Source organism: Myiozetetes cayanensis, unplaced genomic scaffold, assembly GCF_022539395.1.
Source record: "Myiozetetes cayanensis isolate MyiCay16 unplaced genomic scaffold, myiCay2020 scf12, whole genome shotgun sequence".
Classification (NCBI taxonomy): domain Eukaryota; kingdom Metazoa; phylum Chordata; class Aves; order Passeriformes; family Tyrannidae; genus Myiozetetes; species Myiozetetes cayanensis.
This window is the reverse complement of record NW_026086826.1, coordinates 3,353,165-3,371,957: the sequence shown is the minus strand read 5'-3', so window position 1 is coordinate 3,371,957 and position 18,793 is coordinate 3,353,165. Positions and strand designations below refer to the sequence as shown.

The window sequence follows — 18,793 nt, the reverse complement described above, 5'->3', positions numbered from 1 at the left end:
GCTTTTCCTTGTACTTCAAATACATGCTCCATTACTGAAAGGTAAAGGCAACAAAAAGTCCCCATACGACCCCCAGCTGCAGAGGGTGGTTGATCAGAAGCTTCTGATCTTGCTCAGCCCACGTGCCAAGCCCTGAGCCGCAGGACAGGTCAGGTTAATTTCCCTGCCTGTTTGGGCTGGGTGGGTGACAGTGGCCATCGGACAGAACAGGCAGGGCCGTGCAGGGGGAAGCACAGCGCAGAGCTGGGGTTGCATCTCTAGAGGCAGCTCATCTCCGAGGAACACTGCTTTTCCCTGCAGGCTGCAGGGCATTTGTAGAGCCGGGGAAACCCATCAACAGTGCCTGTTTTTGTACATGCAGAGAAAGCAGATCTGTTTTGCCACAGTGATCGGCTGTTCCAGCTGCTTCCTCCCAGCCAGCGTGGGCTGGGACACCCCTGTGAGCATTTCAGTGCTAAAGCTTTGAAAGGGAGGGAGAGCATGCGGGCAAAAGTTTTAACTAAACCCAAACTTGACAGCTTCTGCTTCTCAAGAATGAGCTTATTGGGCTAAAAATAACCAGTGCTTCACAGCTTGAGCGCACAAGCCCCTTCTCCTGCTGTTGGCATGGCAACACTAAAATATTCTGCAAGTACAAATGCTCACCACTAAAATTTTACTTTTAGGAACAAACTGGATCACGAGAGGCAGAAGCTGCCTCCTGCTTGGGCAGGCTTTGCCCAAAGGGTGCATCCGGGCACGGGAGCGCTTGGTCCCAGCTTACAAATTCCTGCTTCAGGGGCTAAGTGAGAACCTCTGTCATGAAAACCTTAAGTATCATCCGCAGTGAGGGCTCCTGCTCCTTCTCCACCTCACACCTTCCCCACGGTTTGCAGGCAGCTTTGCATTTATTACATCAGAATATCTAATCCTGGCAGTATGAGCCGCTCATTTATACACATTGTCATTGGACAAGGCACAAATTAGTCTCCTTATTGCAATGAGACCCTGTCAGCCATTCCCCTGCATCGCCAGAGATGCCAGGGTCCTGTCAGGCTGCAGGATGCTGCTGGTACAACCTACCCATTGCAGCTTCTCAGCTTCTGGGACTGCCCACACTCCCCATTTCAGAGCTTTCCTTTCTCCCTCTGGTGTGAATGATGTGGGGAAGGAAAGCAGGGGTGTGCACGCAGACCCACAGGTAAAACAGGGGTAAATGAGCAGGACAATGACAGGAGGTTGTGCCACCCTTTTGCCCCACAGGGATACACTTACAAGGTTGGCAGTAACAGTGAGCCACATCCCTGCAACTGCCTCTCCCTGGATGCCCTCCTGTTCCTGTCTCCCCCTCCTGCCCCTCAACAGCTCCAGGAAAAGAAAGGAAGCACACACTGTACCCTGGACTTCTCCTCCAGCCTGGTCATCATGACTATAGTTGCTGTTCTCTGTTCCCACACCATCCTCCAGAAGTCGCTGAGGGTTTCTGGCAGAGGTCCCTGTGTGGCGATGTAGGCGTTCTGCTTCCGATACCCATCAATGTAATTGGCGTTGATGTAATCACTGCCGGGGACTCCTGGGCAGGACAAAGAGGGAAACTGTTACTTGGGGGGGAGGCAGCCCACAACCCTGCCTGTATGTATTGCTCTTCAGGGCCCTGCAGGCAGGGGAAGAGGCTGGGGATGGCAGGATCTTTCTCCCAGGAATCCTGCAAAGGACAGGGATGGTGCCTGATCAAAGAAGAATCCTTTGTAACTCCCACATTAACCAAACAAACAGGCAACAGCAAAGCAGAGAGACAGCTGCCACCCGCACACAAAGGGAAATTCACAGGCAGGAATATTAAGGAGCTCATTTGGCCCCAAGCAACTCATTGAAATAATTGTCTTAAATTCACCAGCAATTTGCTATGGTCCTACAACACCTTTTAAAAATGAGGCTGCTTCATTAGTTTGTCTCTGTTAGAAACGGATGTCAGGCAGGGATGTCCTCCCATCCTTCCTGGGGGACAGGTATCCCAGAGGAGAAGGAGATCTTACTCCCATTGCCACTGAAACCCTTCCATGTGAGACCCCCTCTGCTGCCTTCTGGCAGAGGCTGCTCCAGCCTCCACCACTTTAAGGAAAGGAATTTTTCGTAAAAGGCCTTTAAAATCCAAACACATAGTTAATAAAATAAATGTGGCAAAGCAGAGGCCTGGGGCTGCTTCCAAACACTGCTCAGCATGGGCTGCCCCGGCCGCAGGGAGAGAAAGCAGCGTGAATCTGAATCTCCTTGTGTCCCCAGGAGAGAGCATCTGCATTTCATTAGAGGAAGGAAATGAAGCTGGGGGTCACCCCTTGTCCTTTTGTCCTGGGGAATTTTCTACAGGTCTCCAGCAGACAGCAAGTGCTGGTGGCTCTGGGGGAGTGGCAGCAGCTGGAGTGCAGCACTCGGCTCCCTTGGCATGGGCGGCGGGGACCTGGCAGGGTGCTTCGGGAACAGTTCCCAGGAAGGCACAGACACCACTTACAGCAACTGAGTCAGGCTAGAAAGCAGGGATTCCCCCACGTGTTCACCCCACAGCTGTCTGAGAGGGTTTGCCCGTGAGCAGGCATGCCAGGGAATCGAATTGCTGCTGCTGCTGCTGCTGCTTAACAGGGCTTGCTGTATCTGTTTGCCCCCCCCTCCTCCTCCAGAAGAGGATGAGTAGTGCATTAGCATTAGAAAAGCCTTTTCCATCCCTGGAAAAAAGATGCTAGTGACTGTAGGGCCACCTGTGCAAAGCCAGGCCCCAGTTCCTTCCCCAGGCATTGAATTAGCTGCATCTTCCTCATCCCCATGAGTGGGCTCAGATCTACTGGACGCTGGTTTGTAGAACAGTGGGAACAGGTGAGCCTGGGCTCCAGCTCCTCTGTGTGCAAGAGAACTAAAAACATGTATTAGCCCAGACTCCAGAGATGTGGGGCTGGTTCTTGGAACCATGGGAGTCAGTGCTATGGACACCAGAGCCCGATGCATCTCCCACAGAACAGAGAGATGTGTGGAGCCTGATGGTCCCCTGCTACAGTCAGGTTCAGCTGCTTGCTGGGGTACCCACTTCTGAGTCACTCTTACCATCGATGGAGGTCAGGATGACGCGTGAGTGGTCATAGGCAATCACGTTTGCATAGCGGTTTTTGGGTTTATTCACTTCCAGGTTGGAGTTCTCCCAGGTAAACTGCTGACCCGGATCAATGGACTGTGGAGACAAAGAGAAGGAAAGAGTCAGGAGTGGTTACAGCACAGTGAGATCCTGCAGCACACGTGTGTTCCAGCCAGGAAATCTGCACTGCCCTGCACGCCTCTCCCCAGGTCAGACACAACATCTGTGGGTGTCAAGCCACACCACATTGGAAACCGGTTTCCAGCGGGACATGCATCCCATGACCTGCAGGCAAAGCAGCCCCTCGCTGGGACAGCCTGCTGCAGATGAGCCTTCATCTCCTCTGCTGTGTGCTATCCTCCATCAGCAGAAATTTGGTCTTCTGCCAGGACTCCAGAGAGACCTGACTGCACAGTTCTTGACCTAGCGGTTTTATTAGCTGTTGAACTGCAGTCTCTTGAAATATAGCAAGCCCTGGGTGTCTTGTGCCCCAAGAGCTTTCAGTATTAGTGTCCTGCAAGACAGCCTATGAGCTTTTGCCAGGGAATAGTCATGAAAATTGATAGGTTACTATCCACTGCTCCAACTACTTATGCAATGTAAATATCTCTTGTTTGAGTTAACAGAGTGACAAGAAACCATAAACCTGGAGAAGAGACATCGCTGTAAATCTTGGCCAAAAGGCCTGCACACCGTGGAACTGCCTGAAAAGCACACATCCCACTCCCACCTGGCCTTGCACATCCGATGGTTCTCCTGTGAGCCACGTGCCGGTGCACCCACTGCACGGCTCCTCCATGGCCAGGCAAGCCTCTTCCCAAAGCCTTCCCTTTCGGCTTTGTCCGTGCACAAAACAAGGTGAACAAGGACCATCCCTCAGGCACCCCTCTGAGATGGGGTGGCTTTGCTGTCTGAGAGACTCGCTCGGCACGTGCAGCCCTGGGCAAGCTGGGGGCAAACAGCTACAGCAGGACTCAGTCATCCCATGAACCCCAACACCACCAAAACATTAAAGTCCTGCCCCAGCTCAGGCTTCCCAAAACTTTTGTTGGCCCAGAGACATGAGCACTGGGCAAAGAGGCCAGGGGAAGCACGGCACGCTGTGCTCTCTGCAGCCATCCGCGTTCATCGCTCGGCAGAGAGCCGTGTCAGGAGGTTTCTTAGGCAGTGAAATGCCTGTCTGTCAGCTCTGGATCAGCTGTGAGCAAGAGGCTGAGTTAGAAGCACAGCTCCCTGACTGGGCTGACATGGACAGCCCTCATGGTCCCTCTGCTCAGCCCCACCAACCATCCATCAGCTGTGCATAAGGTGACATCCACTGCTGCCCCCTGCGCTCCTGAGCAAGCCCTTCCCAAGCAGCCACCAGTGGGTGTTGGATACTGGCTTGGGCGCAGAGCACAGGCATTGCTGCACCAGCCCTGAGGGATCTGCAGCACCACAGGCCAGTGCTGTGCCAGGTGGCAGCTGTCTGTCCCCACGCGTGGCCTGTGCTCCCTGCAGCAGCAGCAGGCTGCCTGCAGCGCTGACGAAAACACGCAGGAGGATGTGACATCACAGCGATGCTAATAGGCAGTTTGGGAAATGTAGGATGTAAACAGACATTTCCTACAGAAAACCTGTAATTTTCTATTATCAGTGTAATAAGCAGGCGGCCGCTGTGCTCAGAGGCGCTGCAGCAGGGATGGCAAGAGTGGAGGCTGCAAGTGCTGCTTCTGGCTGGAAACCCACTGGCCTGGCTGCCACAGCCTCTGCACACTCCTCTGCCCAGGCACAGAGACATCCCAGCACAGATCACAGCATTCTGGGGCACTTCATTTCATCCAGGCACCTGTATTTTGTTTTGAGGACAGGCTGCTCATTGGATCAGCTCTTTGGATGCTCTCCTCTCAGCTGTGTGGCAGGAAGGCTGCTGCCCACCTAATGGCGGGGCTGAACTGCAGAAGGGCAGCACAGAAATGATCAAAGGCAGGAAAAAATAAGAGGAATATAATGTGTAAGGACTTTTTGGTTTGAAGTAGAGATAAGTGAGAGGGGTTTTGATACCAGCCTGGTCAATCTAGAGCACACTGAAGGAGAAGCACAAATAGACAAACTAAGGAGGATAAGAGATGGACCCACCAGTGCCTATTAGAGACATAAATAATACTTGTTTTTCAAAAAGCTGGCCTTAGTCTGCACAGACAGCCCATGCAGAGAACCAACTGGCTGGCGGTGGGGCTGAGACTGGCCCTGAAGGTATCAGTGAGCATCTTCTTGCTGCAGAGAAGCAACCCAAGAAAGCACCAGCCCTACCTGCACCCTGTGAACACTCTCAAGAGGGCAGAGGTGGGTGCTGGAACAAGTCCTCCCCCCTCAGCAGAGGCAGGCAGAGCTCAGTGCAGTTGTTCATGTGCAATCTGCAGCGCACATCACTGCCACAGGGCTGCAGGGCCGCCCGAGCTGTGCGGTGCAGTGTGCTTGGCACTGCAAGTCCCTGTCCTGCCACGGCAGAGGAAAAGGTTATTTCCTGGTGGTGGCAGGGGAACAAGGCTGCCAAGAGCCCCCAGAACCAAGGAGGAGCATCAAGGGGTTGCCATTAGGGTTAATTGCTTTGATGTGCAATGGGGATGTGCAGAAATGGTCTAATCATCATCAGCCTCTTAAGAGGGCAAACAGGTGAGAAAGTCAGAAGTAATAGAGCACCTGAGTGCAAAGAGGCTCTAATTAAATACTCCTGCAAATTATCGACTCATTTAGAAGTAAAATGATTTAATTTAAACTCTGGTGATGAATTAATGTACACCTGTTCCCCCCTTTAAGGCAAACAAATGCGTAAATAAACTGGAGGATGATGGGCTGCTTGGAGAGCAGTTGGAACCCTTACATAGAGTGGTGGTTGGCAAGTCTTGTCCCATCTCTGTACAATGCTCTGCAGCCCCTGACTGTGGCAGCACTGCCTTGTCTCCCCACCTTGCTCCACAACTGTTTGGGCACTGGGAATCTGCTCTTGTTCCTCTCTGGAGCTCATGGGAATGACTGCTTCATCCCCAAACTTGACCAGAGTAATACTGTCAACTTATTCTTCCTAGAAAGCAGAAGGGCTGGGAAATTGGAAGGAAATGAGCCAGGAACAAACTTAAAAGCCCCATGACTTTTAGTTTTACTTTGCTTTAAAGTGACAGGGGAGATGCTGTAAGACAGCAAGTGCAAATTAAGAAAAAGCCCAATTAGTGAAACTCCTCCTTCCCAGCATGGAAGTGCAAGGAGCAATCTCTCCAAAGTAGTTCAGGGATTCCTGCTGCTGCTGCCATAAAGACAGAGCCAGACCATTGAAAGGGAATTGGAAAAAGGCTCTTTCCTCGACAGACTCGAGAGCACTCCGCAAATGCCTTGAAAACATTCCTGGGTGCCAGTTTATCTCTCAGATGCAGTCCACCTGGGGTTTGCTGCTCCCCTTCCCCAGTGCAGCTCCAAAATCCCTCCATATGCCAAGTCCCTGCTGTTGTCTCTGCTGCTGGCAGGCACGGGCAGCCCGGGCAGGCAAACCCCTGTGGCAGCCGAGGGGCTGGGGCAGCCGTGACCCCGCGCGGCTCGGGTGGCTGCACAAGGGCACGGCGATGGGAAGGTGAGTGAGTGCTCCCCGGCCTCCTGCGAAATCAACCACATTAGCACAAGCATTGACCACTGTCAATCTGTGCTGCGTCTCAAATGAGGACATAATGTGCTTCTGAATCAATCGCTGGCAGCGCTTCAGCCTTATTGTTCTTATTACCGGAACGTGAGCGCTGCGTGAGGCAGCTTCCCGATCAGCCCATTAAACCCACAGCAAGGGGCACCCTGGGTCCAGCACCTCCTGGGCTCACTGGCTCCAGGGATCCAAGCTCCTCTCCCACCACCTAAGCTGTCTTGCCAGGACTGCAGGCAAGGGAGATGCAATGTCCACAGTGGCTTTAAGGAAAACGCAAATGAACCCAGGGTTTGGGCAGGTCAGCAGTGTTTGTCTCCTTAGAAAATTGTGAGGAAGGGTCTGCAGCCTCCCCACTGCACTAGAAAGCAGAAGCACAGTCAAATCTCACATACAACCTAAAGATTACCAAGAACTAATGTGCTGGGCAGTGCCCCACTGTCAGGTTCTCATCACCTACAGCCTGCTTTGCCCTCAAGGGCCATACACTGGATGGACATGCCAAAGGGACTGGGCATGAGGGGCAACAGCCACGAGCTGCAGTTTGGACGTAAGGAAGAAATTTTCCCCCCGGGAAGGTGATGCAGGACCTGGCCCAGAAACAGCAGCCAGCCAGTCCTGTGTTTGCTAACAGCACCAGAGGGGACAGCAGCGCTCGGCTTGCTGGACCCCACGGCTGCAGTGCGAGATGCACACACAATGTGTGTGTGTGCACACCTGTTTGTACCAGAGCAGGCACTCCTGCACCATCCGAGGGCAGGAGCCTGTCCCTGGTGCACAGGCTGCAGCGTGGGAAGGTGCCCACAGGAGGAGCTCCAACACAGCGACAGCGCCTGCCACCGCCCGCGGGTCCGCGCTCAGGGGGCTCAGCCTCCCTTCTACTTAATTCCATTAATCCCACACTGCAAATTCACTGTAGCTCTCGCTGTACACTAAAAATAAAACACCCTCCTGGTGCAGCCAGGCCAGAAGCTGCTGCCAGACCCTTGTACCCCACTCCCCGGCTGCTGCGTGCCCGGGGAGCACGGTGGGGCTGTGCTCTGCCCCAAACCAGAGCAGCTGGCAGCACTTAACCGTGTCTGCAGCCGGCTCAGCTCCCGGCACCTGCAGTCCAGCCTCTCCTGTCGCACCAGGGATACCAGCAGGCCCAGCTGGGATGGCTCCCAGGTGCCAGGGGAGAGGGCTGACCCGCAGCTCATGAGCCTGCTCTGCCCACAGCCAGTGCACAGCTTGCTCCGTGCTGGCTTTGTCGCTCGGGCTGCTCGGCCACGCGGGGTGGCAAACCGGCGTGAGCAATATTATTTGTTCTCTGACCTGTGGGAATGGAGGTCAGGTAGCTGTGAGAAATCCCTGCCACCCTTCCGTGCTCCCTTCCCAGGCGTGCGGCGAGGTGGTGACAGGTCTTGTTTTGTGTCACCTGTGTCTAGGTTACCCTGCTATTGCTTGCACAGCTCAGGCAAGTGCCAGACTGATGGCTCTGGGCCAGCTGGCCTCAGTGGTTAAAAGTGCTGTTAAATATTTGCTCTCTGCCTGTGGTGCCACCGCTCCTGGAACACGAGCCATCTATAAACAGCCCTGCGCCCCATGGAGATGTTAGGCTGACAGGCTACTCTGCAAAAACACTTAAAATTCAACTATTCCAAAGCACAGTCAAACAGCAAATGGGCCTTGGGGGCTCACCTGCGACGCCTTCCTCCCTTGGGTCTCCCTGCTCAGCGGTGCTATGACCAGTCTGGCAGCACTACCATGCCATGGGGAACAGGGTCAGGGCTTCCATCTCCCTAAGTGCCGGGCCACCACTCAGCTCTGCGTAAGGTCTGGGGCTCACACGGTCCCAGGGACTGTATCACCACTTAACTGCAAATGCACAGAATGTGTCCAAGTGTGGTTCCTGTCTCGGGCTCCCACGGGGCTGCACAGCCTGTTCCCCTCCCACCTCAGCTATTTCCGCATCCACTCTGCAGATTCCCTTACTCAGCAGCACATGCTGTGCCCATCCTGCCCTCCAGCCCTCCTACTGCAGGCCCCAAAGGGAGCTGCTGCTCTGCCCACGCACACAGGGACCAGGATGAGAGCAGACCCACTGCAGCAGCAATCCTGCACAGGCAGCTTTGCTGTTCTCTGCAAACTCGGTCCAGGATTCTTCCCACCGGCATTTCAAATGGGAAACGATTGTATCGATCCCCACACGCCAACAAGGGGTAACCCCTTCTGCTTTGGGGTCCATCCTAGTGTCAAACACTGTATGAGCCTGCCATGTTCAGTAATTTCCAGCTGATAAGGAGTCAAACACAGCAGAATCCAGAGGAAAAAATTACATGCAACAATCAGCTACTTAATAGCTGCTTCAACATGAGAAGTACAACTGATTGGTGCTCTCAACCAGCCATGATATTCTAAAGAAAGAGAAATGAGAAGAGAGAGGCTCATGAAAGCAGCTAAGAGAATTTACTTAATGCTCATTTTTTCCAAAACAGTTCCCACAGCTCAGAATTACACTGCAGGCTCTAATGAGCACAGGCCTAGTGTGAAGATGGGAGTGCACAGACAATGGATCCTGCCAAATCCACACCGTGCAGCAGAGCCACAGCCTGTCTGTGGGCAGCCCTGCTTAACATTTCAGCTGGACTGGTAACAAAAAGCCCAAGGCAGACAGATATGACTGCACACCTTGGCACCACTGGCAGGACATACATGAACACACAGGTGGCTGCGAGGGAAGCACATTATTCCTTTAAACATTTCCCAAGTTGCGATGCAATGCTGTAGCTCATCTCTCTGGTTCAGACAGCTGAATACAGAGGGATGCCAAAGCCCTCATCTTGGCATCCCAAAACGAAAGAGAGCTCTGTGCCTTCCTTGGATACACACAAGCACACCCTTTGAACTAGCTGGAATTCCTCCCTTGCCTTCTCAACACAGAGATCTGCTTTCCCTTTCCTGGCATATATAATCCTACCTCGTGGGCAAACGTTCTGATCTCATCTCATGAATCAGTGTAGGTATGGTGCAGGAAGGGGAGGCCACAGGCACAGGCAGATAACAATTCAAACAGAAGTGATAGCACAAGCATAGAATACTTCCTAAATTTATTCCCTCTTTAATAGTAGTGGGGGTTTATTTACAAGTCTCCTGCGGCTCAAGAGGGTCCTGCATGTAAGCACAGCAAAACATCATCCTGCCATTGCTGCTCTCATGGTGGCAGAGGAACTTTTCATAGTTTTACACAGTTTCAACCTAATCACGCAGCCTGGAGAGTTCCAAGAAAGGCAAGGCAGCCGCTTCCCTTCCACATGTGCACCCCTTTGGCAAGTTGTTCTCTGGGGAGGACAGGGATGGAGGAGGTTGGGCTGGGAGAGGTGCAGTGCAGGATGGAGGGATTCACCAAATGCCCAGTGCGTGCCTGCATGTGCGAGCAAAGGCAGCATCAGTGGTGGGTGCACACAGTACTTACCCAGGGGCTCCACCAGAGATATGGACCAGGGCAGGAGCATGATTCAGAGATGGAGGTGAGTTTGCAGCTCAGGGCTGTAGGGCAGAGAGAGCTCTGTGCAGGCAGGGGAGCTGGGACTACTCCAGGGCATGGGACATCAGCAGAGTTTCTGAAGAGATGCTGAATGGCACAGGCTAATGCCAGCACAGTCCAACAGTGTTCAGGGGGAGATTAGGCGGGGAAAGCAGGAATGAAAACTCAAATGCATATCTGTTGGCATCAGAGGATGGCGCAGAGAGCAAAGCTTTGAATGTGGATGGAAGTGAAGGGGCACAGGATGCTGTGGGCTGAAATACCTCAGCCAACCTGGACGGAGGGCAGCCCTCACACAGCAGAACAAAGTAATCAGCGACAGCCCAGGCAGGCAGACATGAGCTCCCATTCACTCCTAAGGCTGTAACCACGGTGGGAGCATGGCAGGCTGCTGTGCATTCTGCTGCAAGGCCTTTTCCCTGTACCAGCCACGCTTCAACTGCTCGAGGCGAGTTCCCACCGCTCTGGGGCTGGCAGGGAGAGCTGGCAGGCTCCCAGGGCTGGCGTGGGGCCTGCCCAGGCGGTGCTGCTGCAGGGGAGGCACAGCTCAGCTTTCATCAAGCCCTCTCTGCTGGGGGGTCCTGGCCAGCATCACTCTGCCCCGCAGCCCGTCCCGCTCCCACGCTCACCTCGTACTCCTGGGAGAACTTGAGCCCATCGTTGGCCTTCAGCCGGTCGATGTTGTCGGCGAGGTCGCTCACGGGGATGGGGGGGTGGTCGCGCATGCCTGCACGTGAGACAAGGAGGGAGGAGGGAGAGGTTATGGCTCTGCAGGGCCCCGGGAAGGCTCCACAACGGCACAACAATGTGCACAACAAACCCGAGGAGGTGGGTGCGAGGCGGGCGGACACGTGTGACGATGTGAAGCGCCGGGCAGGATGGATGGGAGGTCGGCGAGACCACGGGGCATGCGGCACACACTGTGAGAGCACGCGGCGCGGTGGACAGAACAGAGAGGTGATGTGCAGAATGGGCATGACCGGGGTGAGCAAGCCAGGACAGTACAGCCACCGGGCACACAGAGCAGGCCACGCAGCGGGCAGGGGCTCGGGACAGCCCCCCTGGCAGGAACAGCCCAAGGATACGCTGTCACTGCGCTTCCCGGGCTCCCACGTGGGCTGAAGTGGAACACACTGATCCTCTGGTGCTCTCACCGCCAAGGGCTGAGGCTGATCCTCTTGCTTAGGCCTGACAATGGCATTAGCCAAAAAGAAACTCGCCCGGACCTGCTCCAGACAAAGCCTCGGCAGTGCGTGTGCACAGCTTTTTGGGTAGGCAGATGCTGCCCCAGTCCCCAGGGAGCGAGGGAAAGATGGGAAGGGCCCCATGGAGGAGCAATGGTTGCTCCCCTGTTGGACACTGTGCAACATTCTGAGAGCTGAGGAGCAGCTCTGCCTGCAGATGTGTAACTCAAATGTTTTCCAGTGATGCTCCAGAGGCAGAGACACCTCCAGGGCCCAAAATTCAGCTCCTCTGGGCTGGCTCGTGCAAGGCACCGTGTGCAGTGATGTGCCCTCCAGCAGCTTTTAGGAGGCTGCTGTGAGCTGGCATGCAGCTCAAGCCATGGCAGAAGTCTTGCCCGGTTTTAGACCTAAAGCAGGATGGCTCACGCTGGGCAGAGTCAAGGCCCTGCTCAGGGGAAAGGCCCTGAAAGAGGAGGGGATCCCACAGATCCCACTCAGGGGACAGGCATTGTGGTGGTGTGCATGTGGGATTGGGAGGAGCCCTACTAGGGCTCTGGGATTAAGGGCTCAACCATCACAACCTCCTTCTCTGATGCTGAGATGCCGAACTGGCAGGAACGTGGTTGTGAAACATCTCATCCAAATCACAAGGCTCGTGACTCCATCGGCTGCTCTGTGGGTTTCCCAGAAACCCCACACGGGTAATAACGATTATTAATAGGCTGAAGCTGTTGACTCACACTCAGGGAGAAAGGCTGGAGCACAGCCAGGAGCTTTCCAATCTCTCGGGAGCCTGAACTGCACCACAGATGGCAGTGATGGGCCACTGAGGTGACGGAGCAGTCCCCAGGCAGGGTGCAGGCATTTGACACAGTGGTGACAAGCCACAAGGTGGTAACATGGAAGTGTTACACCTCAGACCTCTGCATAAAGCACCTGACATCCGCACACAGGCAAGACCCAATCCAGCACACACTCATCCTGCCATCACTTGACAGAGCAGAGCTATCCACGGATGGCCTGAGAACACACGGGCAGACGGAGATGGAAATATCCCTCTTCTGCCTCGTGCTGAGGTTCCTCCTGCACATGGTCCTCTGTTTGTCACTTCGCCCATCAGTATCCCTGAGGTGGCTGAGCAGGCCCACAGAGATCACTGGTGACAGAGCTCTGAGGCTGCAGCTCAGGGGCAGCCTTTGCAGAGCTGTTACTGATGAACAACAGTGTGGGGCCAAGGCAGAAGTGTGGGGCTGGAAGAAGACAGACTAGAACATAACCACAGTACGTGCTTATCCCAACGTGGTTATGTACAAAGCATGGCACGGACCACAGCAGAGCTGCAGACCCTCATCTCAACTGAGAAATACAATGGGGTCTCTTCAAACTTGTGGTTTTGCTGGCCGAGGTCGTGCTGCAGCAACAAAAGAGCTGCAAAGGCAGATGGGGAGAAAGAGGTGGTTGGAATCCCCTTACAGTGAACCTAGAACAGCTGCCACTGCCACTGCAAGGCAAGATGGAGGAGATTTGTACACTTTGCCAGGACTTCCACAAGCTCTTCCAATTGCTCTGGCAAGGGGACAGTGAGCTCTCCACCAGGCTAGAAGGGCTCAGAGGTCTCACAATGCCTGCAGGGCCTCAGACTGCAAAGCCCTTGGCTCTGCTCCCAGGGGAAGCACTTATCCCACATACTTCCCCCATTCCTGTTTGCACACAGATGTACATCCAGCAGCAGGAAGGCTACGCTTTCATGGTTGTTTGAGGGTGAACCTGAAGCTCAGAAGACAAGGGATAAAGGGGCAGTGACACCCACAGGCTGGTGTTACTCCATCCAACCTTCTAAAGCAGTAAGTCCCTCTGCTTTGTGCCTGGCAACCTGGTGCCAGCACTGCCAAACAGAACAGCCTGGCATACCCACTCTGAGGGGGGCAGGTGGCCTGGGAGCAGGCAATGGGCTGCTGCAGAAGCCTCCTGGCAGCCCAGCACTCGGGGCCTTCCCTTCTGCACTGCGCTGTGGTGAGCTGCTGTAGTGCCGTGTGAGCAGTACCGAGCCTGGCCCCCACACAGCATGTCAGAAAGTGAAATCACCGCCATTTTACACTCTGCTGTGGGTGAGGGTGACCTTCATGACATCGAAACAGAAATTACAGAGATGAGAGAGAAAGTGAAAGAAAAAAAGCAAAAGGTGTCGTAAGGTAAAAACAGGAGTTAAAACTAACTTGAGATATTCGGGCAACAGGCGACACTGGCACCTGCAAAGAAAAGAAAACGGGGCAAGAACAGAAATCCCATTAGCTTTTAGTCATCATCGCAGAGGTTCAGAAATGGAAGGACAAAGAGATGAAGATGCAAAGGAAAGCACCATCTGCAACACAGCACTGGGAGCCTCCCTCCTGCCCAGGGCCGACTGCCTGGCCCAGGGGCCTGCTCTCTGGGCTGCTGGCTCTGGCCAGTGCCATCCCTCGATGGCAAACACGTGGAGCTGGAGCTACTTGCAGAGCAGTGAGCACACAGGTCTTCACCTGACACCAAGAGCTACACTTCTCCCTGCACACCACTGGCCACAGGCCTGTGCCCCAGGGAGCCAGCAAGGGCCAGGGGGTGGCAGGTACAGGTGGCATCTGTGCTTGGCTGGAGGCCACGAGGACTGCACTCAGCTCCAGCCACCTCTGCTCAGTGCCCCTGAGCCTCCAGCTCGCTTGCAGCTCATCAGCAGCACAACCCAGCCTCGTTTCATGGTGTACTGGGACACTGCCCGGCCCTGGATCCTCTCAGTGACTTGGCACAGCAGTACGTTAGTACAGGCAGGCTGACAGAGGGGAGAGAAAACCCTTGTCTGAAGTAGAAACCACAAAAATGAGAAAGCTTAATATTTAATAACAGGAGCCCAATTAATTATGCATTAAACAAGTTTTCCCTGCTCAGCACGCTCCAGCAGGGAGCTACCAGGGCTGGTGGCCAGCACCTCTTGTCAGTGCATCCGCACAGCACTGCCTCAACCTCCGGCGGGTGACGGGGGCAACAGCACGGACCCACCGGGCTTGGTGGTTTTCATGCGCCTCATTAACGAGGACAAGCTCATCAGGAGCTGGAACAGTCACTTCTGGATGCACAACAACCACTTCCACCCCTCAGAGACTCACAAGTGTTGAAGGGGGGAGAAGGGGAGGAGGACACCGTGCTGTGTCGTGGTGGAGGAGCATTGTCTGGCAGTGTCCCAGGCCCCTGCTGCTGCCTCGAGTGAACTGGGCACTCTGGCTTGATTTTGCCTCTCCAGAGAGCTCTGCAAACTCACCAAATGAGCCAGCATCTTTGGCTTGTCCTTAGGCACAGGCGGGAAAAGAAAATTTCCCAGCCCCCTCTTCTCTCTGATGGCAACTCTTGACCCTTGCTATAGCCCTCGCAAGGGACGTCCTTGTTGCAAACACCCCAATCTTGCTGGAGATGGGAGCAGACACAAGCCTGACCTGTCACAATCCTCTGTGCAATGCAAACCACGAGCACACAGCAAAGATGGCTCTTGTGCCCATGTGGAGACATGTCACAGAGGCCTGTCCCCATGCATAACTGTCCTGGAGCAGCCCTGTTCAACACTGTGCTCCTCCTCAGGAAGCTGCACGCTGCTGCTGACTGCATGTGATCCCCTCTCAGAGCTGCTCCCACTGATCTGCCTGTTGAGATGTTCCTCCTCCAGCACAGGTGCCTTCCTTTCTCCCCACAGACTTTCCTCCTGTGCTGCAATACCACGCTGGCCTGTGCTGTGGCCAATTAATGTGCCAGCTCTGCTGGCAACTGCAAGGCTGCTGCTGCTGCCTCCCATCCCTGAGATCTGCCATCAGTTCCTGCATGGGAGATGCACTAACTACAGACCTCTGACAGCTGCCCTGGCACAGAAGGTGACGAGCTGGTGAAGCTCACCCCAGGTGTGAGTCAGACTGCTGTGAGTGGCAACAGGAAAGGCTCCTCTTGCCCCCACTGCCAGACACAGCAGTTTTACATCACGAAATGGTCCCTCCAAAACACTTCCTGTTAGATGAAAGCTCTTAGATGAATGAGCAGCAGGAGGAAAACGAAAGTAGGTTACAGACCAGGAGGAGCTGCAAGTTAGAAAGAACTGTATGTGCCTCATTTACTGCTGAACTGGCTCCCTCCATCACAAAAGCCCAGGCGCTCCCTCAGTTCATCTAGGACTTGGACTCTCTGAAAGGCTCTGAACGAGTCAGGGTGAGCCTGTCTCTGATCACTACAATGACAGGTACTGTGCTTTCAGTGCCATCAGAGATGTGCAGGCACAAAGCAGCAGCACAAGACCTTTCTGCAGTGCAAAGCACAGTTGCCTCCACTGGCTGGCAAACCAGCTACAGCCCGAGGCACCCCAGGGCAGTGAAAGCAGCAGGCAGAGAATGGCTTCTACTGAACTATCATCCTCTGCACTGAGACCACCCTGAGCAGCAGTGCCCTTCACTGGGCCACAGCACTGGCTGGGGAGCGATGCAGCCTGCAGGCAGCTCTTCTCTTCACCCTCAGCCGAGCAGAGCAGGAGAGCCAGTACACCAAAGAACCAGGATGAAGCTGCTGGGACACCCTCAGCAGTACGAGGGCTCTGTACCTCCTGACTCCCCCCATGCAGCCCGTGTGGCCAGCACTGCCTCAGTGGGGCTCAGCACTGAACCCCAGCTCAGCCCAGTACCCAGGACCACTGCAGGTACGGGCGCTCCCGACTGCGTGGAGGCTCCTCCCGGCTCAGGACGGCTGCAGTGAGCTTCACGGAATGTCTGACACACACCACACAACAGGCTGGCCCCATCCAGGCTCCCCAGCCTTGCAGGCCTGCAGTGACAGGGCCAGGGAGAAGGATCTGCAACCCACAGAGCAGACACCTGCTGGACATCCTCGGTCTAGAGCTCCCTCTGTGCCACTGTGGCTGAGAGGGTGTGGAGCTGCCGGAGGGTGGGAGGGACTGCAACTCCGCCTCTGGCATGGGGATGTGGAAGAGGGGAACTGGGGGAAGTAGGATGCATGAGGGTGAGCTGCTCCTTACCTGGAGTCTGGTAGTTGAGTCGCCTCATCTCAACTGGGTCAGAGGAGTGGGCCAAGAGCGAGTCCTTCAGGCCGATGGAGTGCTCATCCTTGGAAGAGGGGGAGTGTGCCCTTTTCCTACGGACAGAGAGTGCACAAACAAGCAAGTGAGCTCTGGCAGAGACTGGCATGAACCATCCTGGGAAGGAGTCTGGGTCCCTGTGTCCCAGATACTCAGCTCCATCCCAGGTTCCCTGGGGCTCAGGGCAAGTCACATCATCTCTCGTGCCTCCAATTTCCAAACAGGAGAGATCATACGTAAGCAATGTCAGATGTCTGATTAGCGAGGCACTTTGAAATGTGGTATTCTGCATAATATTTATTACAGAAAATGCAGATGTTGTTTCCTCCTACTGTTTCTAGGAACTACTTCCTGTAGTGGAAGGATATAATAAAATTTTTTTCCAAGTATTAGAAATATTTAAATACAGAATGCTATAATATAATAGCGTAAAGGCTCTTCAGGGTGTGTTTTATTGGGCCATTAATACATGTCTTGAATGGTTGAAGGCACCCAAGGCGTGTATTAATGGAACAATAAAATACAATGTTGTCTCTTCATGCTATATTTATGCCTAGAGCGATGCCACCACCTCAGGCTCTTGCTGGAATTCACAGGCAAAGCAGGGACAGATCCAATCAAAAAGTGGACAAGTGAATATTAAGGAAAATCTAATACTGCAAGAAGGGTTTCTAGTGAATATTTAAGTCCCACTTCTTGCTGTAGATTAAAAATATGGTGGATATACCCAAGCAGTGGAGAGGGGTGTTGGGCAGGGGCAGGACAGCAGTACTCTCTTTGAGTCTGCGCTGACCCTGATGCTTTGCCAACATGCAGAAGAGTCTTACACTACTCTGAGGCATCTCAACATCTGAAGTCTTCCAGCTGCCCAGACTGAGATAAAAGAGCTGAAAGACTGAGAGCACTGATAGAAAGAAGGGAAAATACGTGACAAACAAATAAATCAGTGATTCTCCTATCAGGAGCACAGTAGGATGTGCAATGTGCTACTGTGCACCAGTCCCTAAGCCCTTGAGCAAAGTGGGCCAGCTTTTCTTGGGAATGGGCACAGCACGTAAATAAAGTTTGTCTCTCCCTCATTAGCTTAGTCAGGGCAAGTGTTAAACCATCCTCCAGATCCCAAGCTACCCACTGATGCTCAGCTTCCATTCATTCCCATTGTAGATCTGCCACTGTGAATATGACACACAGATACCTCGGGGGGAAAATGCCTCTGAAGAGAGGCTGGACAGCCAAAACCACAGAATTACTCTGAGCATGCAGGTGGTGCTGGAAGGGGATATGGTGCTGGAAGGGGATATGCTGCTGCTCCAAGGGCTAGGATGCAGCAGGGACACGAATGTCAGGTCTGGGCACCACAGGCTGGTGCTTCCTCCCCGTGCTAAGCTAAGCCAAGGTGGGAATATCTTCTATGGGGCCCTGGTACAGAAATCCCTTCTGGGGCCATCTTCTCTCATTAAAGACCACCAAACCTGCTGTTTCTTACAGTTCCCTGGTATTGCCTCAAAGCTTCCTCATTAGAGACTGCAATTCCTGATGGAACAGCTCTAAGTCTGAAGCGACTGAGAAAACAAAGGAACCCCTTTAACTGCTGGTGTTGCCATATCTTCTGTTATTTTTAATTTAATTGCAAAAACAATCTGGGAAGTCTTTACGTTGGAACTTCTCCCTGAGAGCTCTAAGAGGCTGACAACTGCTAGGAGGCTGATACCTTTGAGGAAACAAAGTCTCTGTAAACTCCTAGGGCTGGCATGCTCCATACTCCCAAAAACAAAGAAGCCCCTCAGTAGCTTCGGGCTTGATTTTTAAAAAGGGAAATAGGCTTGATATTTAGGCAAAACAAGAAGATAAAATGGATTCATACCTTTCTTGCTTACTAGATCCAGGGAAAAGCAGGAAGAAAAGAAAGGACATGATCATTGACACAGAAAGGCACTGACTGCACATGCACAGCACAGCTCCATTTAATCAGACAACAAAGCCATCTCCCTTCCCCAGCTAGAGAGACATATGTAAATAGAGAGCCCAGGAGGAGCAGAACCTTAGAGCTGAGCTGATAGAGAATGACCTACTGTAATTGAACAGGCTACATGAACATGTGCAAATGCAACCTGTGGCTGCTCTGGAGGACTAACAATCATCTCACACTACAGTTACAGCTCTAGCAGGACTGCTCTCCCAGGCAAAAGCAGGTGTTTGCTTCTAAAGGGAGCACAGTGTG

At 53.6% G+C, this 18,793-nt stretch overlaps 1 protein-coding gene across 15 annotated transcripts in view; it reads right to left on the bottom strand.

The window, feature by feature from the left end:
* Positions 1–18,793, bottom strand: part of PTPRF (protein tyrosine phosphatase receptor type F) — a 370,907-nt gene that overhangs the window by 15,218 nt on the left and 336,896 nt on the right. For 10 of the 15 annotated variants that reach the window (XM_050306448.1, XM_050306451.1, XM_050306453.1 and 7 more), the window contains 5 exons: positions 16,513–16,628; positions 13,691–13,723; positions 10,920–11,017; positions 3,073–3,196; positions 1,377–1,552 (listed from right to left, as the gene is read on the bottom strand). In XM_050306448.1, the coding sequence (XP_050162405.1) occupies positions 1,377–1,552; positions 3,073–3,196; positions 10,920–11,017; positions 13,691–13,723; positions 16,513–16,628 (547 nt within the window). The remainder of the gene's footprint in view (positions 1–1,376; positions 1,553–3,072; positions 3,197–10,919; positions 11,018–13,690; positions 13,724–16,512; positions 16,629–18,793) is intronic. The other 5 variants (XM_050306452.1, XM_050306454.1, XM_050306455.1 and 2 more) reach the window with 1 other exon arrangement.